Genomic DNA, 21617 nt, shown 5'->3' with positions numbered 1-21617 from the left:
GAAGCCCTCACATGCCCAATACTCTATATATGTCTATCTCAAATAAGTATTTTTTATTTTTATATATTTTATTTATTTATTTATTTGAGAGAGAATATGGGTACGCCAGGGTCTCCAGCCACTGCAAACAAATTCCAGACGCATGTGGCCCCCTTGTGCATCTGGCTTTCATGGGTCCTGGAGAATTGAACCAGGATCCTTTGAACTTACAGGCAAATGCCTTAACCACTAAGCCATCTCTCCAGCCCAAAAGTATCTTTTTTTAAATTATGGAAGATAGAAAGGACTGAGGTTGAAGGAGACAAGAGACATAACTGCTAAACACAATGCATCACTGGATTCTGGATGAGAAAGGAAAATGAGACCTTGATGGAATAGCTGACAATTCTTCAGGGGGCCCTAATGAGAGATAGTGTGTTTGCTTGATTTTCAGAGTTTGGTGTGGTAGTTTAGACGATAAGCCTTATTTTTAGAGCCATTTCTCCAAATGACTCAGAAAAGGCTGGTCATAATGGAGGGAAGGTAACAGAGCAAATGCTAGGTGCTAGAGAACAGGGTGAAGGGTTACAGTTGTTCTTCATGCCACTGTCTTCACAACTTTTCCTAAGTCTTAAATTACATTCAATGGGTATTCTTACATAGGTGAGCATGCTTGCCTTTGGAGTATCTGCCAAGTTTTATACTGTCACCATTAGAAACATCCCTTGTGCCCAAAGATCTCCTGTCTCCTGACATGCAGATCTCGGGACACATTTTGCTATGAAGAACCTGATAACACTAGAAGGAAAGATATTTATCTCTCTTTTCACTTTTTTACATCATCTCAGACCTTAATGTGTTCATGCTTTGGGCCTTCAATTAGGGCCCACGTTTTCCTATAATAATGTCTACCCCATTTCTGGCCTCATGCAGATTAGCTAACAATACTTGAACTGACTCTCTAAAGAAGATAGAAGTTGACCTAAAAGGTCATGAAATAGTTCTCTGCCTTAACCTCAAACTAAAATGGTTTCAAAAGGTAACAGTTGTAAAAATAAGCACAAAACTTTACCTTCAAGTCCCACCCACTAAGCCTATTTGATTTCCATTAATCAGCCCAGAAACAGCCCAGGCCACCTCCCATCTCATCAAGCTCTGTCTTAATTGCCATGCATTCCCAAAAGCACACTGTAAGATGACTAATCCCTGACGACTTCTCCAGCACCATATGTCTCACAATTTCAAAGGAAAAATTGTCCCAACCATTATTGGAACAAATGTCCTACCTCTTGCAGTTGGAGTCGGACCTTGGTCACTGCTCGGATCCAGTGTGCTCTGGCTTGGGTAAATGGCGAAGATACATTCTCCTCAGGAAGACTTGTAACAAAGGAAAGAGTACTTCTTATAAATAGCAGAGGCCACTGGGTGACAGTACTTGAGGCAAGATTGCCAAACATCTAAAATAAAGTGATCTGTGCTCATGCCTACACTTGTGATTCAGGCCACTAAAGCAGTGAAAATAATTCCTTTCTAAAATGGCAACTCCTTTCAGCTTTTCATGTTTCCTCCCTCTCTCTCTCTCTTTATCCAATGGAGTAGTTTCCTGAGACAGTGAAGGGTCATGACACCACAAGCAATAGCAAGGACCCTAAGTCAATATTAGGTGTGGAAACCACAGACAGGTGTGGAATGAGCATTTCAACTTCTCTCTCATTATCTCTGGAGACCAACAGCCTCTACTGGGGACAGGAAGGTTTGAACAGCTTCCCTAGGGCAGAATTTTGTTCCTGCAAACCCTTCCTGTCCCATTAAATATTTTGGAAGACTTACTAAAATTCCTAGACTACATTAAAAAGTACCAAAAAAAAAAATCACAGCCCTTAACCTGCCATGATTTGGTTCCTTGAGCTACTGAAGGAACTCAATAAAATGAATAACAAATACAACTAAGTCCTTTATTAAAAAGATTTTATTTATTTATTTATTTATTTATTTGAGACAGGGAGAGAGGGAATGGGACTGGGTACTCTAGGGCCTCTAGCCACTGCAAATGAAGTCCAGAAGCATGTGCCACATGAGCATCTGGCTTACCTGGGTCCTTAGGTTTCACAGGCAAGTGCCTTAACCACTAAGCTATCTCTCCAAACCCAACAATGTCCCTTTGAGACAGAAACTCTACTTTGTATTCAAACAATTCTGTGTGGGGGAGGGTTTCAAGGTAGGGTCTCATTCTAGCCCAGGCTGACCTGAAATTCACTATGTAATCTCCAGGGGTCCTCAAACTCAAGGTGAACCCCCTACCTCTGCCCAAGTGCTGAGATTAAAGGCATGTGCCACCATGCCTAACTATATTCAATCAATTCTTTATCCAAGTTCTCAGCTGGAACAGTGATTAGTTCTTGGTGATGCTCTCCGAGCCTATAGTCAAGGTAGCAGACAAATAACGTATGCTAGGCTCTGGTGTCATACAATTGTTCTAACACATTTGTAGGTACTTTTGAACAAAGCAGAACTGGGCTTCCCAGCTTGGCTCTAAGAGGACACACCAGGTAGATAGAAAAGAACAAGTACTTGTGCTGGGTACTTTTACCTCTCTCCTAAGAGCTCAGCCTGATAACAGTAATGCCAAGTCTAACGTCCTTGAACACTAGCCTTTCTCTGGTTCATCAACCCAGGGAGAAAGCTGGTCCAGACCTAAGACTCCTGGATTACTTGCCTGTTAGAAGAGCTACAACAGATGAGTAAAGTTTGAGACTACTGCTTGGTATGGTGGAACATGCCTATAATCTCAGCACTCAGGAGAAAAGAAACAGGCAGACTGTAAGTCTGAGAACAGTCTGGGCTACATAACAAAAACCTATCTAAAAAAAAAAAAAAAGAAGGAAGGGCCGCCCGTGTGGTGCACACCTTTAATCCCAGCAGAGGTAAGAGGATCTCCATGAGTTTGAGACTACATAGTAAGCCTAGACCAGAGAAGAGACCTTACCTTGAAAAACCATAAATAAATAAATAAATAAATAAATAAATAAATAAATAAATAAATAAATAAATGAGGAAGGGAGGCAGGCAAGGGAAGGGGAAGAAAGAAGCCAGATGCAGTGGCGCACATCTTTAACCCCAGCACTTGGGAGGCTAAGGTAGGAGGATCATGAGTTCGAGGTCAGCCTGGGCTAGAGTGAGACCCTGCCTCAAAAAGGGAGGAAGGGAGGAAGAGAAGAAACCACCTTAGAATGGGCTAAGGTTGAAGAGAAGGTAAGCATATAATGATATTCAAAAACAACATGTGATTCATCCAATTATATAGTAAGCACCAACTATCCCTTCACTTTACCATGTGCCAGTGAACTGGCATCCACTGTTTTGGTCTCTCAGTGAGAGACATTGTAATCAGATCTGATCATTTGAGAGTCTACGGTATGCCCTTATTACTTTACCTCATTGTTTTCAACTGGAGGTAATTTTTGTACCTGGGAGAAGATCTGGCAATATGTTGAGATACTTTTGATTGTGACACTGGCAACTGCTACTGGCATCTAGTAAACATGGGCTAGGGCCGCTACCAAATTACCTGTAGTGCGCACAATGGCTCCCCATAAGTTATCCCAAAATGCCAATCAAAATTAAAAGACCTGCTATGCCCCAACTGTTCAGCTAGTCTCATCAGTTTAGTTCAGTAATTGTCACAGTACTCAAACTCTAGGCTAAGCTTCATTACAACACTGTTACAAGGGCAATTTTTTTTGTTATTTCTGAGATGGGGTCAGTGGTGGTTTGAATCATGTCTCCTGTAAACTCGTTTTCTGAATGCCTGGTCCCAAGGTGTTAGCAGTTTGGGAGGTAGAGCCTCGCTAGGGGAGGCATAGCACTGGGGTGGACCCTGAGGTTTATTTATTAGCTCCTAGCTGGCTAGTGTTAGTCTGGCTCACTGTCTTGCTATTGTTTTCCACCTACTGTGGCAGAGGTGATGTTCAGCCTCTGCTTGTGCCATACTTTCCCCTACCACCAAGAAGTTTCCCTCAATACCATAAGCCAAAATAAATCCTTTTCTCCCATCAGCTGCCTTTAGTCAGGTGTTTTGTCCCAGCAACCAGAAGGTAACTACAACAGGGTCTCACTGTACAGCACATGCTGCCCTCAAGCTCACAGCCTTCCTGACTCAGCCTACAGAGAACCTGAACCACAGGTATATACCACCATACCTAACCAAAGAAGTTTTTAAATTTTCTTTCTTTGCTTTTTTTGAGACAGTGTCTTATGGAATGTATGGCAAGCCTCAACTTTGCTTTATAGCTACAGATAGATGGCTTTGAACTTCTGATCTTCTTGAATGCTAGGACTTACAAGCATGTATCACCATGCTAGGTTTATGTAGTACTAGGGATAAAAAAGCCAGGGCTTCATGAATGCCAGATAAACATGTTAACAACTGAGCTATCTTCTAAATGTTCCTCTGGATATAAACTGCCAAACAGTGCCAGGTCACAGGGAGGCAGAAAGGTAGCTAAACCTGTCACTTATTAACTCTATTTTAGTATTTCTCAGTCAGGACAAATCAAAACCAAACATCAATGCTCACAAAAGAAATAAAAAGTTAATTTTTTAACAAAGTTAAAATATGAGTAGGCTAGAAAGCCAGCTAAGGAACCCAGAGCAATGGAGCCCTGAGTGAATCCCACCTGCAATGCTCAGGTCCAGCCTTAGACTCAGGACAATGGAATTCTAAGTGGTCAAGCAGTTCTGACTCCTGTAGCTCACTACTGGAAAAACCCAAGTGTTCTTTAGAGGTCCCCCAAGTGTCTTGGGAGTACAACCAAAAGTCAAAGGAAGGAGTGCAAAGCTGACTGGTGGTCCTCCACCCTACCTCGCTGCAAGAAAACAAATGAAAAGCACTTCCAGTCAGTAAGGGATCCCACTGGAAGCATGTGAGCCCACCACCACCTACCTCTCCTGCGGGCCGAGGGTGTGGTCCTTGTGTAGCACCAGATCTGGAGGAGGATGGGTTGTGGCTTCTTCTCTCATCTTGGATTCACATGTTCTCCCTTTCTCTGATTCACCTGCCACCTCCAAGGTTTTCTCTTGTTCTCCAAAACCAGCCTGGCCATCTCGGAAGAGGCTTCCGGAGCTGTGGCAGGAATGAACTGAGTCCCTCTCCTGCCGCTCGTCATCTTGTTCATGATACTGGTCTAATTCACTCAGCAGGGAGCTTCCTTGACTCACATTGCAGGAGGAGCCATACCTACTGCTGCTGGTGGGGCTGTGAGGAGGAGAGGAAGAACAAAGAGTAAATAAATGCAAACCAGGCAGCAGAGCACAGACAGACACACCTAGGAAATAGTTACTATCTGAGGGACAATAATCATAAGCAAGCGGGTCCTAGGAAGCGAGGAACAATCAAACATTACTATCTAGAGAAAGGGGTCTCTACTCAGTGGAACCACAACAGGAAAAAAAAGACAACATACTATGTTCTCTGATAGCACTTCACCTCAGCCTTGCACCTAACTTTGATGAACAGTCTACCTGACTGTGCTGTACCTGTGAGTAGGATGAAAAAAATACTAAAAGGGTCTGTCACCATTCCTAAAATTTTCAGTCTTCTAAAGAAACTTGTGCAGTGGCCATAACTCAAGTTGTCTAAATTCCACATAGCAAAATACAATCATGAATTACACTCCACCTTCCTATTACGTAATAAACTGAGGTCCGCATTTCTTCCTCTACATTTGTTGAATGTGTATGTTAGTGCCTTAGCAAAACAGAGCAGACTGGACCTTTCTATTACTTCTCATCCATATGCAGGATAAAGAATGGAAGTCATTGGGAGATGGAGACCAAGATCAAGAGATTCCACAGGGCAATTCCATTCACCAACAAGAATGGAACAGTGATATCCCTGGCAGCATAGCAAATTACCCAAAGATAAATTTGTCTATCAACAGATGAGTTTCTCAAAGGGCATGGTTCGGTTATAGGTAAAGTCTAAACCACATCTGTACATGAAGTCAGACCAAGTTCAAACCTATCTCAATCTCTTGTAGTCCCATGCACACAAAGAAATCTGTTTCCTTACTATGAGAGAGAGCTGTAACAGAAATAACTGTGATTGTGACAAGGGCAGATTGGAGGAAAGAACAGTATCAGCAGATCCTTCCCTTGAAACTTAAAGCTCTATCATCCAAGGATTCAATCCTAATGAAGACAGGGGGACTTGATAATGATCTGTAAGAAACAGCCCAGCCCATTTGGACATTTTCAATCTCAAGTGGAGAATTTTCGTTTGCTTATTGGTAGGCATCCCACTGGAAAGCATTCATGCAAAACATAGGGATTTGTGTTTTGTTTTGCCAGTCAAGCCTTTAGCTAAAAAGGTTTATGTTTATCTTTGGTCAAATTAAGAGAAACCACTGCTCCCAACCACCCCCCAAAAATTTTTTTCCTATAATTCCTCTCAACTGCTATTTTTAGGTTGAGTTCTGATTCTCTAGCTCATGTTAAAAGAACAAGTATGGGCTGGAGAGATGGCTTAGTGGTTAAGCGCTTGCCTGTGAAGCCTAAGGACCCCGGTTCGAGGCTTGGTTCCCCAGGTCCCACGTTAGCCAGATGCACAAGGGGGCGCATGCGTCTGGAGTTCGTTTGCAGAGGCTGGAAGCCCTGGCGCGCCCATTCTTTCTCTCTCCCTCTATCTGTCTTTCTCTCTGTGTCTGTCGCTCTCAAATAAATAAAGAAAAAATTTAAAACAAACAAAAAGAACAAGTATAAGGACACTATTCGGAATAGTTCTTAATGTAGTTATTTGTATACATGGAGATAACCCACCAGCCCCTTTGGGTATATTTGGGCCAAAGGTCAAAATAGTATCCTTATACTACACTGCACAGGGCTTCTGCTCAGGGGAAGTAAGAACACCTCTGCACGTGAGCACTGTACGGTGCTCCACAAGACAGAATCACAGCAGGAGAACTACCGCTTTGAGCAGAATCTCACAGGACCTCAGGGCTACCCCTTGCTGTAGTTCTTCATTCTAGAACACTGTGAGAGTCTGGCACCAGAGACTGATACCCTAGAAGAAGTTATACAAACCCACGTGGAATGCGATATGGAATACAGACAATCCTAAGTGACCCTGTGGACTTTGTATTTTACTTAATACCGTCATGGCCACTACAGGGAGCATCTTAGAAGACTTGAAAACCCAAAGTAAATCAGGTTTCTCCAGACCTACTGTAAGATGTAAATGCCTAAGGCCCAAGATACACCCTATCTTACTATGTAGCTATAATTAATATATGCCACTCTAAAGACTTGCTCTCTCTTCCTGCCCTCCCTTCTCCATATCACTTTATATAAAGGCAGAGCAAATTGGAGTGTATAATTCTCGGCCCACAACCTTCCCTGCATGCTAGGAGCTCCTTGTTCCATTAAATAAATTAGATTTAGCACTAGCGAAGAGAGAGAATAGAAACACCTACATGTTATAACGTTCTTGTCACTTAACTCCTAAATGACATGAAACTCAGGTGCTACACAGACACAGGAAAGATAAAAGGCAAGCTATGATAATCTACCACTAAGTTGTTTGCATCATAAATGGTTAATTCCTTAAAACCATTTATAATGCTTGAGTTGAGACAGGCCTTTTGTTGGTCATTGGTTCCTTGGCGTCATTCAGAGAGACTAGCTGCTGTACACTGGAAACAGAGTCAGCACTAGCTGACACCACTTCCTCTTGTTTGTCTGGCTGGTGAAGAGGCTCAGACACAGTGCCATGATCTTCCTCATAGTTTTCTGAAGGACATGGGGAGCCACACACACTGCTGTTGGCACTTTGGTGTTCTCCACACGTGGGGATTTCCAGCTGGTTTTCCACTTCTCTGGACCTTGGAAGCCCAGGAACACAGATACCTGGCCTGACCTCCAGCTGCTCTGAGGTCCCAGAGGGCTGAGCAGAGTCACCCATGGGCTCAGTGCTGGCCCTGGGAATTTGGGGACACTCCAAAGCTTTGCTATCCTCGGTGGAGTTAGGATCTTGATCACGGCTGATGGCCAAACCTGGAGGGGAAGATTCTGCAGGCATCTGTTCAGAGGCCCCTCTGTTCTCCTTTGGCCATGGGAATAAAAGATCCATCTTCTTTCCAAACCCTAGTTTCGGATCATTTCCTAGTATACTCCCCTTTCCCTCACTACCTCCCTCAAACAGAGCTGACAGCTTCTTAAAACCGGACATTAAACCAGTCTCTGATGCTGTGCTGCCAGCGGGGGAAGGTGGAGAGAAGAAAGAACTCAGTGTCTTCCCATGGTCAGTGGTAGAGGACGGGAAGTGGAGTTTAGGCCAACTGGCTATGTTTGGAATCTCAAAACGAGGCCTTGGCTGATCTGTTTCCTGTGGGACTTCAGGTGGATCTTTCTGGGGTTGAAGCATCCCAGAACTTTCTTTGGCACAAAGCACAGGTTCCTCCTGCAAAGGAGAAGAAAGGTCCTCTTGTGTTTCCAATGTGGTGCTCTTAGTGACACTTTCCTCACCAAAGGCTGAAGCACTGGTTTCCAGTGAACTAGCTCCCTGCAGCTCCAAGAACTCTTGGTTTATGCAGTCCATCTGAATAGCTGGCTCAGGCTCAAGAAGTAGTTGAGTTGGAGGGGGAAGTTCTTCTTCAGTAACACAGGCAGGATCTGGTTGCATCTGGGTTGAAGGCAGAATATGTTCTGCTTCCAATGACGCCTCTGTGTCTGTACCCTGTAACAGCCCCATGTCTCCTTCATCACTGAAAGACAATATTCCTTGCCCTGTATCATCCTCTGAGACAGAAGATGTAGCAGCAGTTTCAAACGCCTGTGATTCTGGAATATTTTCAGGAACATTATTGTTTTCTATTTCAGTTGACAGTTTCGAGTCGTCTGTCAAGGTACCTGGTTCTGAGTTTGCACTAACCACAGTCATCCCACACTCAATGAGAGCAGCGTCTGCAACGTGATTGCGTCCTGCACAGGCTGCTTCTCCATGCAAGCTGTCTGGAGGCTTGGATCCTCCAGCATCTCTGGAACAACCTCGCTGAAGACATGAAGCAGTTAGGGAGGATTCTGCCTTATGTGTCTCTGGTTCAGGAGTTCTGAAAACTCCAAACAAGTCACTTTTAAAGGGCTGAGATGATGCATCAGAAGAAAAAGAGAAAAAGGAGCTTTTCTTTGGCAATTTAGGAGAGGAGAAAAGTCCAGAGAAAGTCTTCGGAGGTTCAATTAAACATCCAGAAAAAGATTTTACTTTGGTCACAAACCCTGACAGCATTTCTACTTTAGAGCCTAATGCTGACCTATCTTCCATTTTATCTGCATCATGGGTCTGGAGGGGCTCTACACACTTCAGGTCTGGAGAAGCAGCAGGGGGCTCCAGGATCTGTGGCAAGACACCATCAGGGACATCTTCTAATGGCAAGTTCAATGGGTCAGTGCTAAGTCTTTCATGTTGGTGGTCAGTACAAGCATCTAAATCATTGAGGTTTTCATTCAAATGGTTATGATGAGAAAAGGATTTGGGCAGTGAGTCACTAGGAAAAGCTTTCTGGTTGAAAACCTCTTCTTTATGGGAAGCTACTCCAAGGGTCCCTAGGTCAGTGAGGATTGTTTCAGCCTGCTCCTGAAATTCTGGTAAAGGAAGAACAATGTCATCTTGTATAGGACTCATTTGGAAATCTGAAGATGCCCCAGCTTCATTACTGGGATTCAGTTTTCCCTGTGTTATTTCTCCATTGAGCTCATCTGCAGGAGAGGTAACCTCGGTGGTGTCATTACTGGGTGTACAAAGGGCCATTTGCTCTTCTTGAATTACTCCCGGGGCTCTACTAGCTCTATGACCAGAAGAACCTTCCTTAATCGCTGTGTCACTACTGTCTGCAAAAACAGTTGGCTTCTTACAGGGCTGGGTAGTCACTGGAGCAACAGTTCTTGAAAGGTTCTGCTTTTCCCCAGAGGTTTGCTTCTTTTCATCCAAAAAAGACAAGTTGAATAAACTAAAGGCAGAGCTACTACGAGAGGCATCTTTCTTAATGCTTGAGCTAGTCATGGAGAAAAAGGAGGGAAGTGTGAATAGGCCTTCCGCTTGAGATTTGGCTCTAGGTAGAGTAGCAGAGGCTCCATTATCAGATTTTTCAGATCCAGTCAAGAAAGAAAACACACTCTTTCTGGTTGGCAGCTCTGGTTGGGATGGAGATGTTGTGGCAGTTGAAAAATTGCACTGTGTGTCAGGAAGATGACCTTGTTCATTTGAATTTCTCCTGCTCAAAGTACCAAAAGATGTTTTATGACTCTCCGGAACTTCAGTTACTGTAGATATGCCACTAGTTTCTTTTAAAGAGTCTCTAGGACAGCCTTTGGGACTACTTGTTGAGATGGATGGGCTTGTTGAGTGCTGGGCTAGCTGGTCTCTGAGAAGTATCTCTTTTTCATTCAAATTAGTACCTTGGATCTCCCTAGTTGGTGGTTCCCTTAGCCCACTGTCATCAATTGTAGTCTGTTTGCGCAGACTTCTAACCTGCCTTTTAGAGGAAACTGGAGTAGAAGGAACATTTCCAATATCCCAAGTAGTTATCTGTGCAGGGCTAGAACTTGACCTGACTTCACCCAGACTGGTCACTGGAGAAACAGACATACTTTCAGTTGTCTGTGTGGGAGATACATTGCTTTTAAAGAAATCCCCAAGGGTGCCAAAGAAATTTGAAACACCAGAAGATTCTTTCTTTTCCTGAGATGGCATCTTTCCATTTTTATCAACATTCTTTTCCAAGGTTGCTGGATCTTCTTTATTCACTTGGGTTTTAAAGAAGTTCAAAAATCCAGATACCTGTTTTCCATTTGTCACTGTACTTACTGAAGATTCTTCTTCTTGACGAAAGAGTTTCAATGCACTTTTAAATAAAGTTCTCTCGGGCTCTTTGGAAAATCGGTCCTGGGGAAGCTCATGATACTTATGGTCATCCCTACAAAGCTGAGGTGCAAGAGGTTCTGAAGCAGAGGTTGCTGTGATAGTTTTATCATCTTCAACAGCTGATTTAGAATCAAGAGATGTCTGGCTTACTTGAAAGTCAGATTTTAGCAAACTCTGTTTTTTCACACGACTGTTTTTATGTAAAACGAGTTCTTGCCTTGCATTTTTAGTAAACTCTGGTGGCTGAGCACTGGATGCTATCTGTCTCTGTGAATCTTTAAGATGACTTTCTTCCTCCTCTGGGGAGTTACTCTCTAATTGCTTACTCAAGGTTAATGATTGAAGACCATCATTTGTGAGTTCAGCTAATTTTGACTGCTGATCCATCTTTTGCATAACTAAAGACTCTAAAGACTTATTATCAAAATTCAAAGTATTTTCAATTAAGGCACCTAAAACAGAGAATACTGGAGTTACTCTGTTCATTGATGATGTTTCCTCTGCATTCTGTGAACTTTTAACTATATTTTCAGGATAAATCAAAGAGGCAGCCTCTTCAGAAGGTGAGTGAAGCAAATGGAAACTAGAAAGGTAAACTGATGACCCTTTAGCTACAGGCCAGTTCTTATCTCTCTCTATACTTTGACCTCTGTTTAAGACATGATTTCTGACAGCTTGAGGCTGCGTTCGGAGATCCAGTGTATACTCAAGGTCTTCAGAATCATAAGGCTTCTCTCTGAAAGGTCCAAAATCTCCTTTAAGCTTCTGCCGATTGTAACCCGAAAAATCCAGTGGTTGATCCCTTTGCTCATAACTAGATGTTTCAAGTACTTCAGAGAAGGTTTCTAAATTCAAATACAATGACTTCTCACTTCTTGGCAAAGTTACAGATAAATCAAGAGGGTGATCAATTGGTTCTTCTCCACCATACCATATGATCTCATCTTCCTGGTCAAGAACTTTAAAACTATGGGCAGAAATGTTATCATCCATCATAATACTTGAGAAATCCTCTGTCAGCAAGTCATAATTCAGATATTCTTGATAAGAATAATTAGGTATAAATAAATATACATATTGTCCAGTAGAATCAGTGAGGAGAGAATATATATACTGGCCATCATGGAACATATAATGTCCATAATTCCCATCCTCTGAGGGCCACCACACTCCATTTTCAAGATATGACAACCATTCCTGATAATCATAACCAAAATTTAAAAAGAAAAAGTTTTCATCCATTCTAAATGATTCTTGCCCTACTAGAGAATATATAATTTTCTCATAATCTGAAAAATAACTTAAGTCAATGGGCAACTCTTCTAGTGAATTCTTAGTATCATTAATTGGAAGATAACCAGAATTTTCATGTAACAAGTTAGCTGCCCACTTATCACCTCTTAATAAGTCATCTTCATTAAATGCTAACCGGTCGGATGATTCACGTGGTAAGTCACACCAAATGACACTGTTTGGATTTGTTCTCCACTCCAAGATATTTACATTTTGATCTTTTTGAAAAAAATTTATTACTGTGTTTTCTGAGTCAGGCCCTAAGAAAGCATCAGCTGATGGAAATGTATTTGGACTTAATGTATGATAAACTGGCTGAACTCTTTTAGAAGTTTTAGAGAAATCTTTTACGTCAGAGTCCCATTCCAAACAGTCCTGCTCAAAAACCTGATAATGGTTTGATTTACTTAAAATGTTAGTATTTAGTATAGATGAATTTACTTTGCTTAAGCTTTCATGTAGGTTTGCCTCAAGAGTATGGTTTTGTATTGGCCTCTTAACTAACGAATTCTCTGAGGGACCTCCCTGTTCCATACAGTAAGGTGGTATGTTCTCAGAAGAGGGGCAATGCTTTTCACTTTGCTGGGTTTTCCATGCAGGAGGGCAAGGATGATCCTCAGCCCCACCACTAGATGATGGTGTATCTTCTTTAGATGATGATGATAAGCTCTGCATGACACCAGAAAGTTTACATTTTCCAGCCTGGTTCCTCTGATTCTCAGAAGTTACACATGAATCAGCTGGGAACTCAGCTACAGGTAAATGGTTATTTCCATTCAAATGTTTTGTGTCACTTAAAGATGTGAATTTTTCTTCACCTGGTTTATAATCATTCATACTGTTATTTGATATCAAGTTAAATATTCCAGAGAGTAAGTTTGGGGTATTATTATTGTGATGCAAGTCATTATTTTTCAAATTTAATTCTTGTTGAATAGGCCTATTTTCTGAAGAAGTAAACCTATTAAATAGGCCAGAAAGGAAGCCCCCTTGTGGTTTTTTAGAAGTTTTATCTTCAACTTTGCCTTCATTAATGTTATTAGCCAATGTGGGTTTTGAAATGGTAGAAGTAAACTCCGGTGAAGAGTCTAATGCAGAGGAAAATGTCACTTGTGTAAAATTCTTAAATTCTCTGGAACGATCTAAAGTTACATGTCCCTTAGGCGCAACTTCAGGTTTAGCTCTTTCATAGTTTTCTGCTGCTGTGTGGCCACTTGGATTTAATTCCTCTATATTCCCAAAATCATTACTAATATTTGGGGCTAAATAAGACTTCATTATATTACATTTGGCATCTTCAAGGCAATGTACTTGGTCACTCTTGTTAAATTCTTCTGTCCTGTCAAAATCCTGTAGGTTTTTATGAATATCTGGAACTGAACTAGATTTTATTGAATTAAACTTGACATCTTCAGGACAGTCTATTTGTTCATCATTATTAAATTCTCCTGTTCTACCCAGTTTCTGTAGATTGTTATGAATATCTGGAACTGAGCTAGATCTTACTGAACTATGTTTGCCATCTTCCTGGTAATTTTTGTGGATTCCTTCATCAGGGGTTGCTACTGAGCCATGAAAACGGTTACTAATGATGTTATGACTGTCAGTGAGAGAAAACTTAAACAAAGGAAAAATGTTTCCTTTCTCTCCTAAATTTTGCTGCTTTTCAGAATGGCTAAGAACTCCAAAAAATGGAATATGTAGTTTTCCACTAAGTGTAAAAGAATGTCCATCTTTTTGACTATCCTTTTCACGTCCATCTTCTTCCAACTGATGACTTTTCACAGATTCTGACAAAGTTTCCTTTGAACGGGTCTCGGGAGCAGTAAAAAAGAACTGGCTAAATGATTTTCTGAGTGGCTCAAGGAAATCATCATCACCAGTAACTTTGTCTTCCTCTAACAGCTTTGTAGAAACTTCTTTATCTGCAGTTCCACTGTCAACTACACAAGGATGTTCTGGAGTATCCTTGGCACTTGTTTTTAGTTGATCTTGTAGCAGAGTCAGATCTATACAAGGTTCTCCTTCCAGCAGATTTTCACCATCACCTTTCTTACTTTCACAACTACCTGAGATTAAAGGCTCCTTGGATACTTGGGGGGACAGCAAATCTTCTTCTGCCACCATTTGGAAATCCACAGTCTCTCTCTCTCTCTTACTTAAAGCAAGTGTGCTACTGCTCTGATTGCCAAGAGCATCTTCCTGTTGACTTACGAAGCTTCCTCTCCTCTGTGCCTTGCTCTGGTCACTGTTTTTGCCTTCCTCTCTTTCTGAAAAAATCTTTAATGGGTTTAGCATGCTGAAAACAGACTTCATAATTGAACTCTGACTCTGTGCAGGTGAGTCCCTTCCAGTCGTTTCTGCTGTATCTCGAAAGCTTAAACTCCCAGTCTTATTACCCAGGGGCTCATTATCAAAGGTTGTTCCATGTCTGCCAATATCTTTATCATCAACTGTTTGAGAAGACAATGAAGACTGTACAGAAAGATCCTTCTCCAACACCAAGTTAGCACTAGGCCTAGATCCCAAATTAATTGTCTCTGTTTGGTTAAAAGTTTCTGTCTTCTCTGGAACTAAATAAACTAGCTTTTCCACTGAGGTTGTTAGATGCTTTGTGCCTGAACCCATCTTTTCTGTGAGAGAACTGAATAAAGAACCAACAGCACATTTTACTCCATTCAGCTCAGGGAAAGACATGGTGTTGGCTGTGTCATTCTTGATACTAGTTAAAGGTGATGTTTGATCCCCAGGCATTTTCTGGTCTGTATTATCAACAGTAACATTGTGTTCCTGTGGTGTTTTCGAAAGGGAACCAAATCTGTTAATCTCTTCTTCTTTCTCTGCTAAATACTCTGACACTGTTTCTACCAAACACTGAAGCTCGCCCATCGTATCAACGTAGTCCTCTTGGGGTTCCTCAGCAGAGATATGGGCCGTCTCTTCCATGGGGCACTTGGACAAATCTCCAACTGTGTTTGTATCACAATTCATCCCTTGTAATGGCACTGTTGAATGTGCCACATAATATTCTTCAGGTAAGTCTCCCATATGATGGACAGTGGCTGGATGCTGTGTTGGTGATAATAAAATTTCTTGCTCATCAGAAGTGGGGGAACCTAAGAGTTCTTCAGAAGTACTGCTAGTAGAATCTTCAAGAATATCTAATGAAGTAAAATTAGTGACATGGTGGCTTGGGTCTGATGACTTTTCATAGTTCCTTAAATAGCAGGCCAGAGTATAATTAGGATTTTCCAAGTTGGTGGTACAGGAGCTGCTCTTAACCACAAATCCATTTTTGTAGGGGTACAAAACTGGATGATTTTGTTTCTTCTTTTCAATGTGACAATGATTATAATTCTCAGTATCAGGATATGTACATTTATAATTAATCTTAGGATTATAATGACATTCTTCACTATGTTCAAAATGACTGCATGAGGACTTCTTTTTTCTTCTCCTATCTACTGTATTGTATTTCTGAGGGTATCTGCAGTATACAGATGTTTTAAGCTTATGGTTGCAATTAAGGGCAGGAGAGACTTCTATGTGCTGGTTCTCAGATGGTGCTTTTACCCAGTAGTACTTTGGTTGTATTGGTCCACTATGGTATTTATCAATTTTTGAAAGGGTTGTTTCTTTTACCTCTGCTCCCTTCATGGTTATGTTACAATTTTCTAGAAAGTCTTGTGATATTTTTCCATCTATTTCCTCATACATATCTGCTTGCTCTTCATTGTCAACATCAGAGAAAGCGGAAATGATCCTAATTTTGTCATTTTTAGCCTGTAGGCCTTGCCTGAAGAGGTTTATATTGAAGAAACAAAGTAAGACAAATAACAAAGGAAACACAGGGAAAAGGAAGAAATGAGTTATAAGATTAAATAACTATTAAATGAGAAGATTATAACAGTGAAATTGCAAACTTGATTTTAAAAATTGACTTAAAAGAAATCCACATTTGATTAATCAATACTATAACAATGTATTCAAATAGTTTTCCCACATCAGAAAAAAAACAGCAGCTGTAATAACAATATTTAAATACTTCATTTGCTATACCATTTGTCATGACTGATTTTTCAATTTCTTTCATTTTCTGATAAACAAACGAACATGCTGTCCCAATATCTAGAATGTATTTTCTATGCCCAAGTTTAGAGCTGTTAAGTACTCCATGAAAATATAGTTTGTAGGCCCTTTCTATGTGGAAATACAGGAAGCAGACAGTCTCCAAGGCAGATGAATGAAAGGTCGTTCATGTGTGGATTGAATGAATTGAGGTAAGACAGGCCTGAAGCTTCTGCTGTCACCTGCACAGGAAAAAGCTATCACTGTGATCCTATGTACTCTCTGGATGTCACAAACAGCACATCACAATGCTTTGAGTTATTTACTGTTTTGGTCATGTTATACTTCTGGTAGACAAAAATTATTTTGGAGGCTGGAGAGATGGCTAAGCAGTTAATGTGTTTGCCTATAAAGTCAAAAGACCCAGGTTCAACTCCCAGGACCCACATAAGCCAGATACACAAGGTGGTACATGCCTCTGGAGTTCATTTGCAGTAGCTGCAGGCTCTGGTATGCCCATTCTCCCCCCCTCCAATCTCTCTCTCCCTCTCTCTTTCTCTCTCTCTCTCTCCCCTCCCTCCCTCTCAAATTAATAAATAAAATATAAAAAGTATTTTTTAAATATGTAACTAGGTTTGGAGGGATGTTTTAGTGGTTAAGGCACTTGCCTGCAAAGCCAAAGGACCCAGGTTCAATTCCCCAGGACCCACTTTAGCCAGATGCACAAGGGGGCGCATGAGTCTGGAGTTTGTCTACAGTGGCTGGAGGCCCTGGTGCACTCATATTCTCTCTCCCCCCCCCCACTTTCTCTCCTTCTTTCTCTGCCAAATAAATAAATTAAAAATATTCAAAAATAAAATAAAAATGTGCAACTAGAGCCGTGCATGGTGGTACATGCCTTTAATCGCAGCACTCAAGAGGCAGAGGTAAGAGGATTGCCATGAGTTTGAGGCCACCCTGAGACTAAATAGTGAATTCCAGGTCCACCAACTTCAGGATGATTCTTAATGTATTTATTTTTAGAATCATAAAATTTAGAGTAAAATATGAGAAAATTTCATTGAAAATATTTACAACAATGATAGTAAGCTGGGATATCCATGCCTCACAATGTCTGGTACTAACTATACAGGACTCTCATAATAGGAGAGAAAGATGATGGCATCAAGATAAAAGAGAGACTTTTCTAAGATATGGAAAATCTATTATGGAGAGAGAAGTAGAGGGGATATGATGGAGAGTGGATTTGTGAAGGGGAAAGTGGGGGAGGGGAGGGAATTACCATGGTTTATTGTCTATAATTATAGAAGTTGTCAATAAAAAAAAAAAACATTTAAAAATAGCAGCAGGAAGGAAACTAGGAGACATAAAGAGGATGGGATGGAGAAAGACAATGAAGACGGCTGGGAGATTCTTATCTGAATACTATATTGTACCTTAAAATTTATTTAACCAAATAAATACTTTACATAATTGAAGAAATCAATAAAAATTGAAACAAAGTTCTAGCACAAATAATGAATCTGCTATAATGAAATCATATTGGTTTTCTTTATTCTTTCTCCTTTTTATTTGCTAGCAGAGAGACAAAAGAAACAGAAGGAGAATGGGTATACCAGGGCCTCTTGCCACTGCAGAACTCCAGATGCATGCATCATTTTGTGCATCTGGCTTTACATGGCTATTGGGGAATTGAACCCAGGCCAGCAGGCTTTGCATGTAAGTAGCTTTAACTGGTGAGCCATCTCCCTATCCACCATATTGGTTTTCTTATAAAATTTCCAGAGGAATATTAAATAAGAAAAATAAAACATTTGTATCTGTGATTTTCTTTATTTTATTATTGGCAAAGTGTGTATCAAAATTACTAGCCAGCAAGGAGGCAGACAAAGTGGGTACCTGTTTTTGTAACCATCAACCCCAAATGGGCATGTCCTCACCAGTACAGAATTATGGATCAGATTACAAAAGTAAATATTCTGTTGGAAACATGTAAATGTGTGGGAGACACAAAATGTTTATATAGCCTGGCCCCTCATTCTGCTACAGTTTCACCACCACCACCACCAGTTATAGCACCAAAGTCCTCCTCATCAGATGTGCAGGGCCTACACAGTAAGATGGGAAAGCTCTTTGTCCTCAAAACCCACCTGAGGGCCTGTCGCTCTGGATAATCGAGGTCGTAACTTTGCATAGAGTCATTGCAGGAATCCCGGGAACTTCCCTGAAGGAAGAGCTGTTGCGGCAAGTGCACTGGCACAGGGAACTGGTGCACAGAAGCGTTGGGCTGGGAAGTCGTATGGTAAGGAGGAGGGATGCTATTGCTGGTCTCACTGCGATAGTCACTGTCTCGGTCATCAACAGCACTATCAGGGTCTTCAAAGGCTGTAGAACAAACAAACAAAAAAAACTATATTTAATTCTTCATAATATTGTCTGCTTTTAGCTTAGGGAGCTACATACCTGGAACTTGAGAACATGAGTGAGTTAAGGTGCACATGAGTCCAGTGACCTTGAAGACAGGTGCAAAGCTGTCTCCATTAATACCCACAGTCCTTCTCCTTACCAAATGAGGTAAGACACTTGCTTTTATTTTAGTGCTGATTCTTAAGGTTCCTATTTGCATTTTCTCAATGTGGAATTCTGCTTTTTCTTCTCCAGCTACCATAAGCCCAGTAAGAATGTGCTTTGAAATGTCAGGAAGAGATTCTCCAATCTAGTGGTGTCAAAGGGAAACCGCAATGGGAGGTAACAGATTTTCCACATGAAGAAGGAAGAAGAAAAAAGAAAGAAGGTGGCGGCAGCCAGGTATGGTGGCACATACCTTTCACCCCAGCACTTGGGATGCAGAGGGAGGATGGTCACTATGAGTTCAAGGCCAGCCTGAGACTACATAGTGAATTACAGGTCAGCCTGAGCTATAGTGAAACCATAACTAAAAAAAAAAAAAAAACACTAAAACTAAAGTTAGTTAGTCTGGCCTTTTCAACCTTCAAAATGCATGGACTGGGGCTGGAGATATAGCTCAGTTGGTAGAGTCCTTACTTAGCATGCCAAAAGCTCCAGTACCACATATAGTTATGGTGGAACATGCCTGCAACTCTAGTACCAGAAGGTAGACCAAGGAAGATCAGAAGTTCAAGATTATCCTCAGCTATACAGTGAGCTCACAACCAGCCTGGAATACATGAGATCCTATTAAAAAGAAGAAGAGGCCGGGCGTGGTGGCACACGCCTTTAATCCCAGCACTCGGGAGGCAGAGGTAGGAGGATCGCCGAGAGTTCGAGGCCACCCTGAAACTACATAGTGAATTCCAGGTCAGCCTGAGCCAGAGTGAGACCCTACCTCAAAAAACCAAGAAAAAAAAAAAAAACCAAGAAAAAAAGAAGAAGAAGAAGAGGAGGAGGAGGAAGAGGAGGAGGAAGAGAGAGAGGAAGGAAGGAGGAGGGAGAGGTGGAAGAAGAGGAGGAGGAGAAGCAACAGCAGCAACTGTGGCATAGACTAAAACAAACAAGCAGGTTTAAGACCAGAAGGTGGTTCTAGCAACCAGGTAGATCAAAGCAGGCCTATAAGTCAAGCCAACAGCTCCAAATGCAGCTAGGAATAACATTAGTCTTATTGTCCTGCTGCAACCTAAGTTATTTTATAACAATTCTGTCAAGCACTTCACTCTAGACTCAGAATCTTACATATGGGCTGAGAGAGAAAAACCTATACATTACTTATGGAATATTGCTAACCATGCAGCCAAGTTTACCAAATAGGAATGACCAAATCTTTAAACAACTAGATCTGTTTTTCAGATCAGCAACTGACTGGCTCTTCATGTGAGCTAAAATTACTACTATTACAAATCAAAAGCATGTTTGTAGTGCTCGCTTCGGCAGCACATATTCTAAAATTGGAACGATACAGAGAAGATTAGCATGACCCCTGCGCAAGGATGACACGCAAATTCGTGAAGCGCTCCATATTTTTATCTTTACATGTTTAAAAAAAAGTATGCTTGTAAAGGGCCCACCACCTAAATATGGTAAACTACTTTATAGAGTAGCCATAGCTGGGAAAATACCCACATATGTATATGATTAACAAGGTCCCACATAACCTTTCTTGCCAAGTTCCTATTTGGCTCACAATGAGGAAAAGAAACATTCACGATCCCCAAGGGGAAATACTTGAAGTATGTGATGGACTCCTCATATTAGTAAGGACAGCATTGGTAGTGGTGTAGGCAACAAGCCTCCTGAAGACAGTAGGTCCAGGCTTTTGCAATCACTGGCAAGAGATAAGAACTTCCATTCATGCAACAGAAACAGCAAAGAGCTAATGAACTAAGAAAAAAATTCAGGCAGAACTAATAAAATTTAATTTGAGTACAGCTGGTAATGGTAATACATGTCTGTAATCCCACTAGAGGGAGAAAGATCAGTAGTTCAAGGCTACCCTCTGCTATAGAGGAAGCTTGAGACTGAGATATGAGAAATGTTGTCTCAAAAATAAGTACTGGCAGGATGAACTTGATCTTAGGTTCAAGTACATCAAGGAATGTAACATCATCCAATCTTCAAAAAAACCTCAGCAGTAGAAAGAAGCTTCAAATGGTTAGGAACAGTTAACTAGTAGCACCTGCCAGTTAAAGCAAGTCCTCTGACCAGGGCAAAAGCAGTAAAGACTGAAAGCAAAGGGACAACAGCACAGGTGCAAAGCATATGGCTTAAAAGCATTCTAAAGACACATAAGGAAACAAGACTTCAGAGGTCCTGAGCTCAGCCCTTCATGCACTTTCTTTACTGAAAACTAGAAAGAAAGGATCAAGAGACAAATCCAACATTTCATTCAGACTTAGTTCATGAACCCGCAGGAGGAAGTCTGAAGAAGTCAGTGCCAGAGGATGCATACATACAGATGAGGGGGCTGAGGCTACAGGAGACAAAACCAAAAGCCTTCTTGAACTCTGGCAGGAAAGGCATTAGTCCAGAAACCAGAGAACCAAAACGGAATCACCAATGAAGCCACAGCAATAATCATACTGACTATATGAGGCTCATGACCCAAAGCCAAAAACTACCTGGGTAGACCTTAGTGTCTCGCTGCATCTGACCTACTATGCCTAAATATTGCACTACTTTAAAAAAGAATTTTTTTGCTAGACTGAGGGGTGGGAATTTGCCCCAACATGTTTCCCCAGAGGGTAACAACATTTCTACACTAATGAAATAAAAACCAAACATTAAAAAGCTAAGGGATCACAGAAAGGAAATTGAAGGAAGAGAGAATTGGTCAGTAGGAGAGACAGGAGAAAGGATATACAAAGAAGTGAGGTAAGACAGGAGAGAGCCAGAAAAGATAAGAAAAAGC

At 41.3% G+C, this 21617-nt stretch overlaps 1 protein-coding gene and 1 non-coding gene across 2 annotated transcripts in view; one reads left to right on the top strand and one right to left on the bottom strand.

Moving 5' to 3' along the window:
• Window positions 1–5066: 5066 nt before the first annotated feature.
• The window catches only part of LOC123463514, a 132122-nt gene continuing 115571 nt past the window's right edge, over window positions 5067–21617 (bottom strand). Inside the window, exons 8-9 of the mRNA XM_045159524.1 lie at window positions 18406–18640; window positions 5067–5233 (exon numbers count right to left, since the gene is read on the bottom strand). Coding sequence (XP_045015459.1) covers window positions 5193–5233; window positions 18406–18640 — 276 coding nt within the window. The 3' untranslated portion in view covers window positions 5067–5192. The remainder of the gene's footprint in view (window positions 5234–18405; window positions 18641–21617) is intronic.
• LOC123458106 lies at window positions 20128–20234 on the top strand. The gene has a single exon (XR_006635405.1). It is a non-coding gene; the product is annotated as a U6 spliceosomal RNA (small nuclear RNA).

The sequence above is a fragment of the Jaculus jaculus genome, chromosome 1, assembly GCF_020740685.1.
Source record: "Jaculus jaculus isolate mJacJac1 chromosome 1, mJacJac1.mat.Y.cur, whole genome shotgun sequence".
In the NCBI taxonomy this organism is placed as follows: domain Eukaryota; kingdom Metazoa; phylum Chordata; class Mammalia; order Rodentia; family Dipodidae; genus Jaculus; species Jaculus jaculus.
Note: the sequence above shows the minus strand (reverse complement) of the source record. Positions and strands in the feature narration are given on the sequence as shown.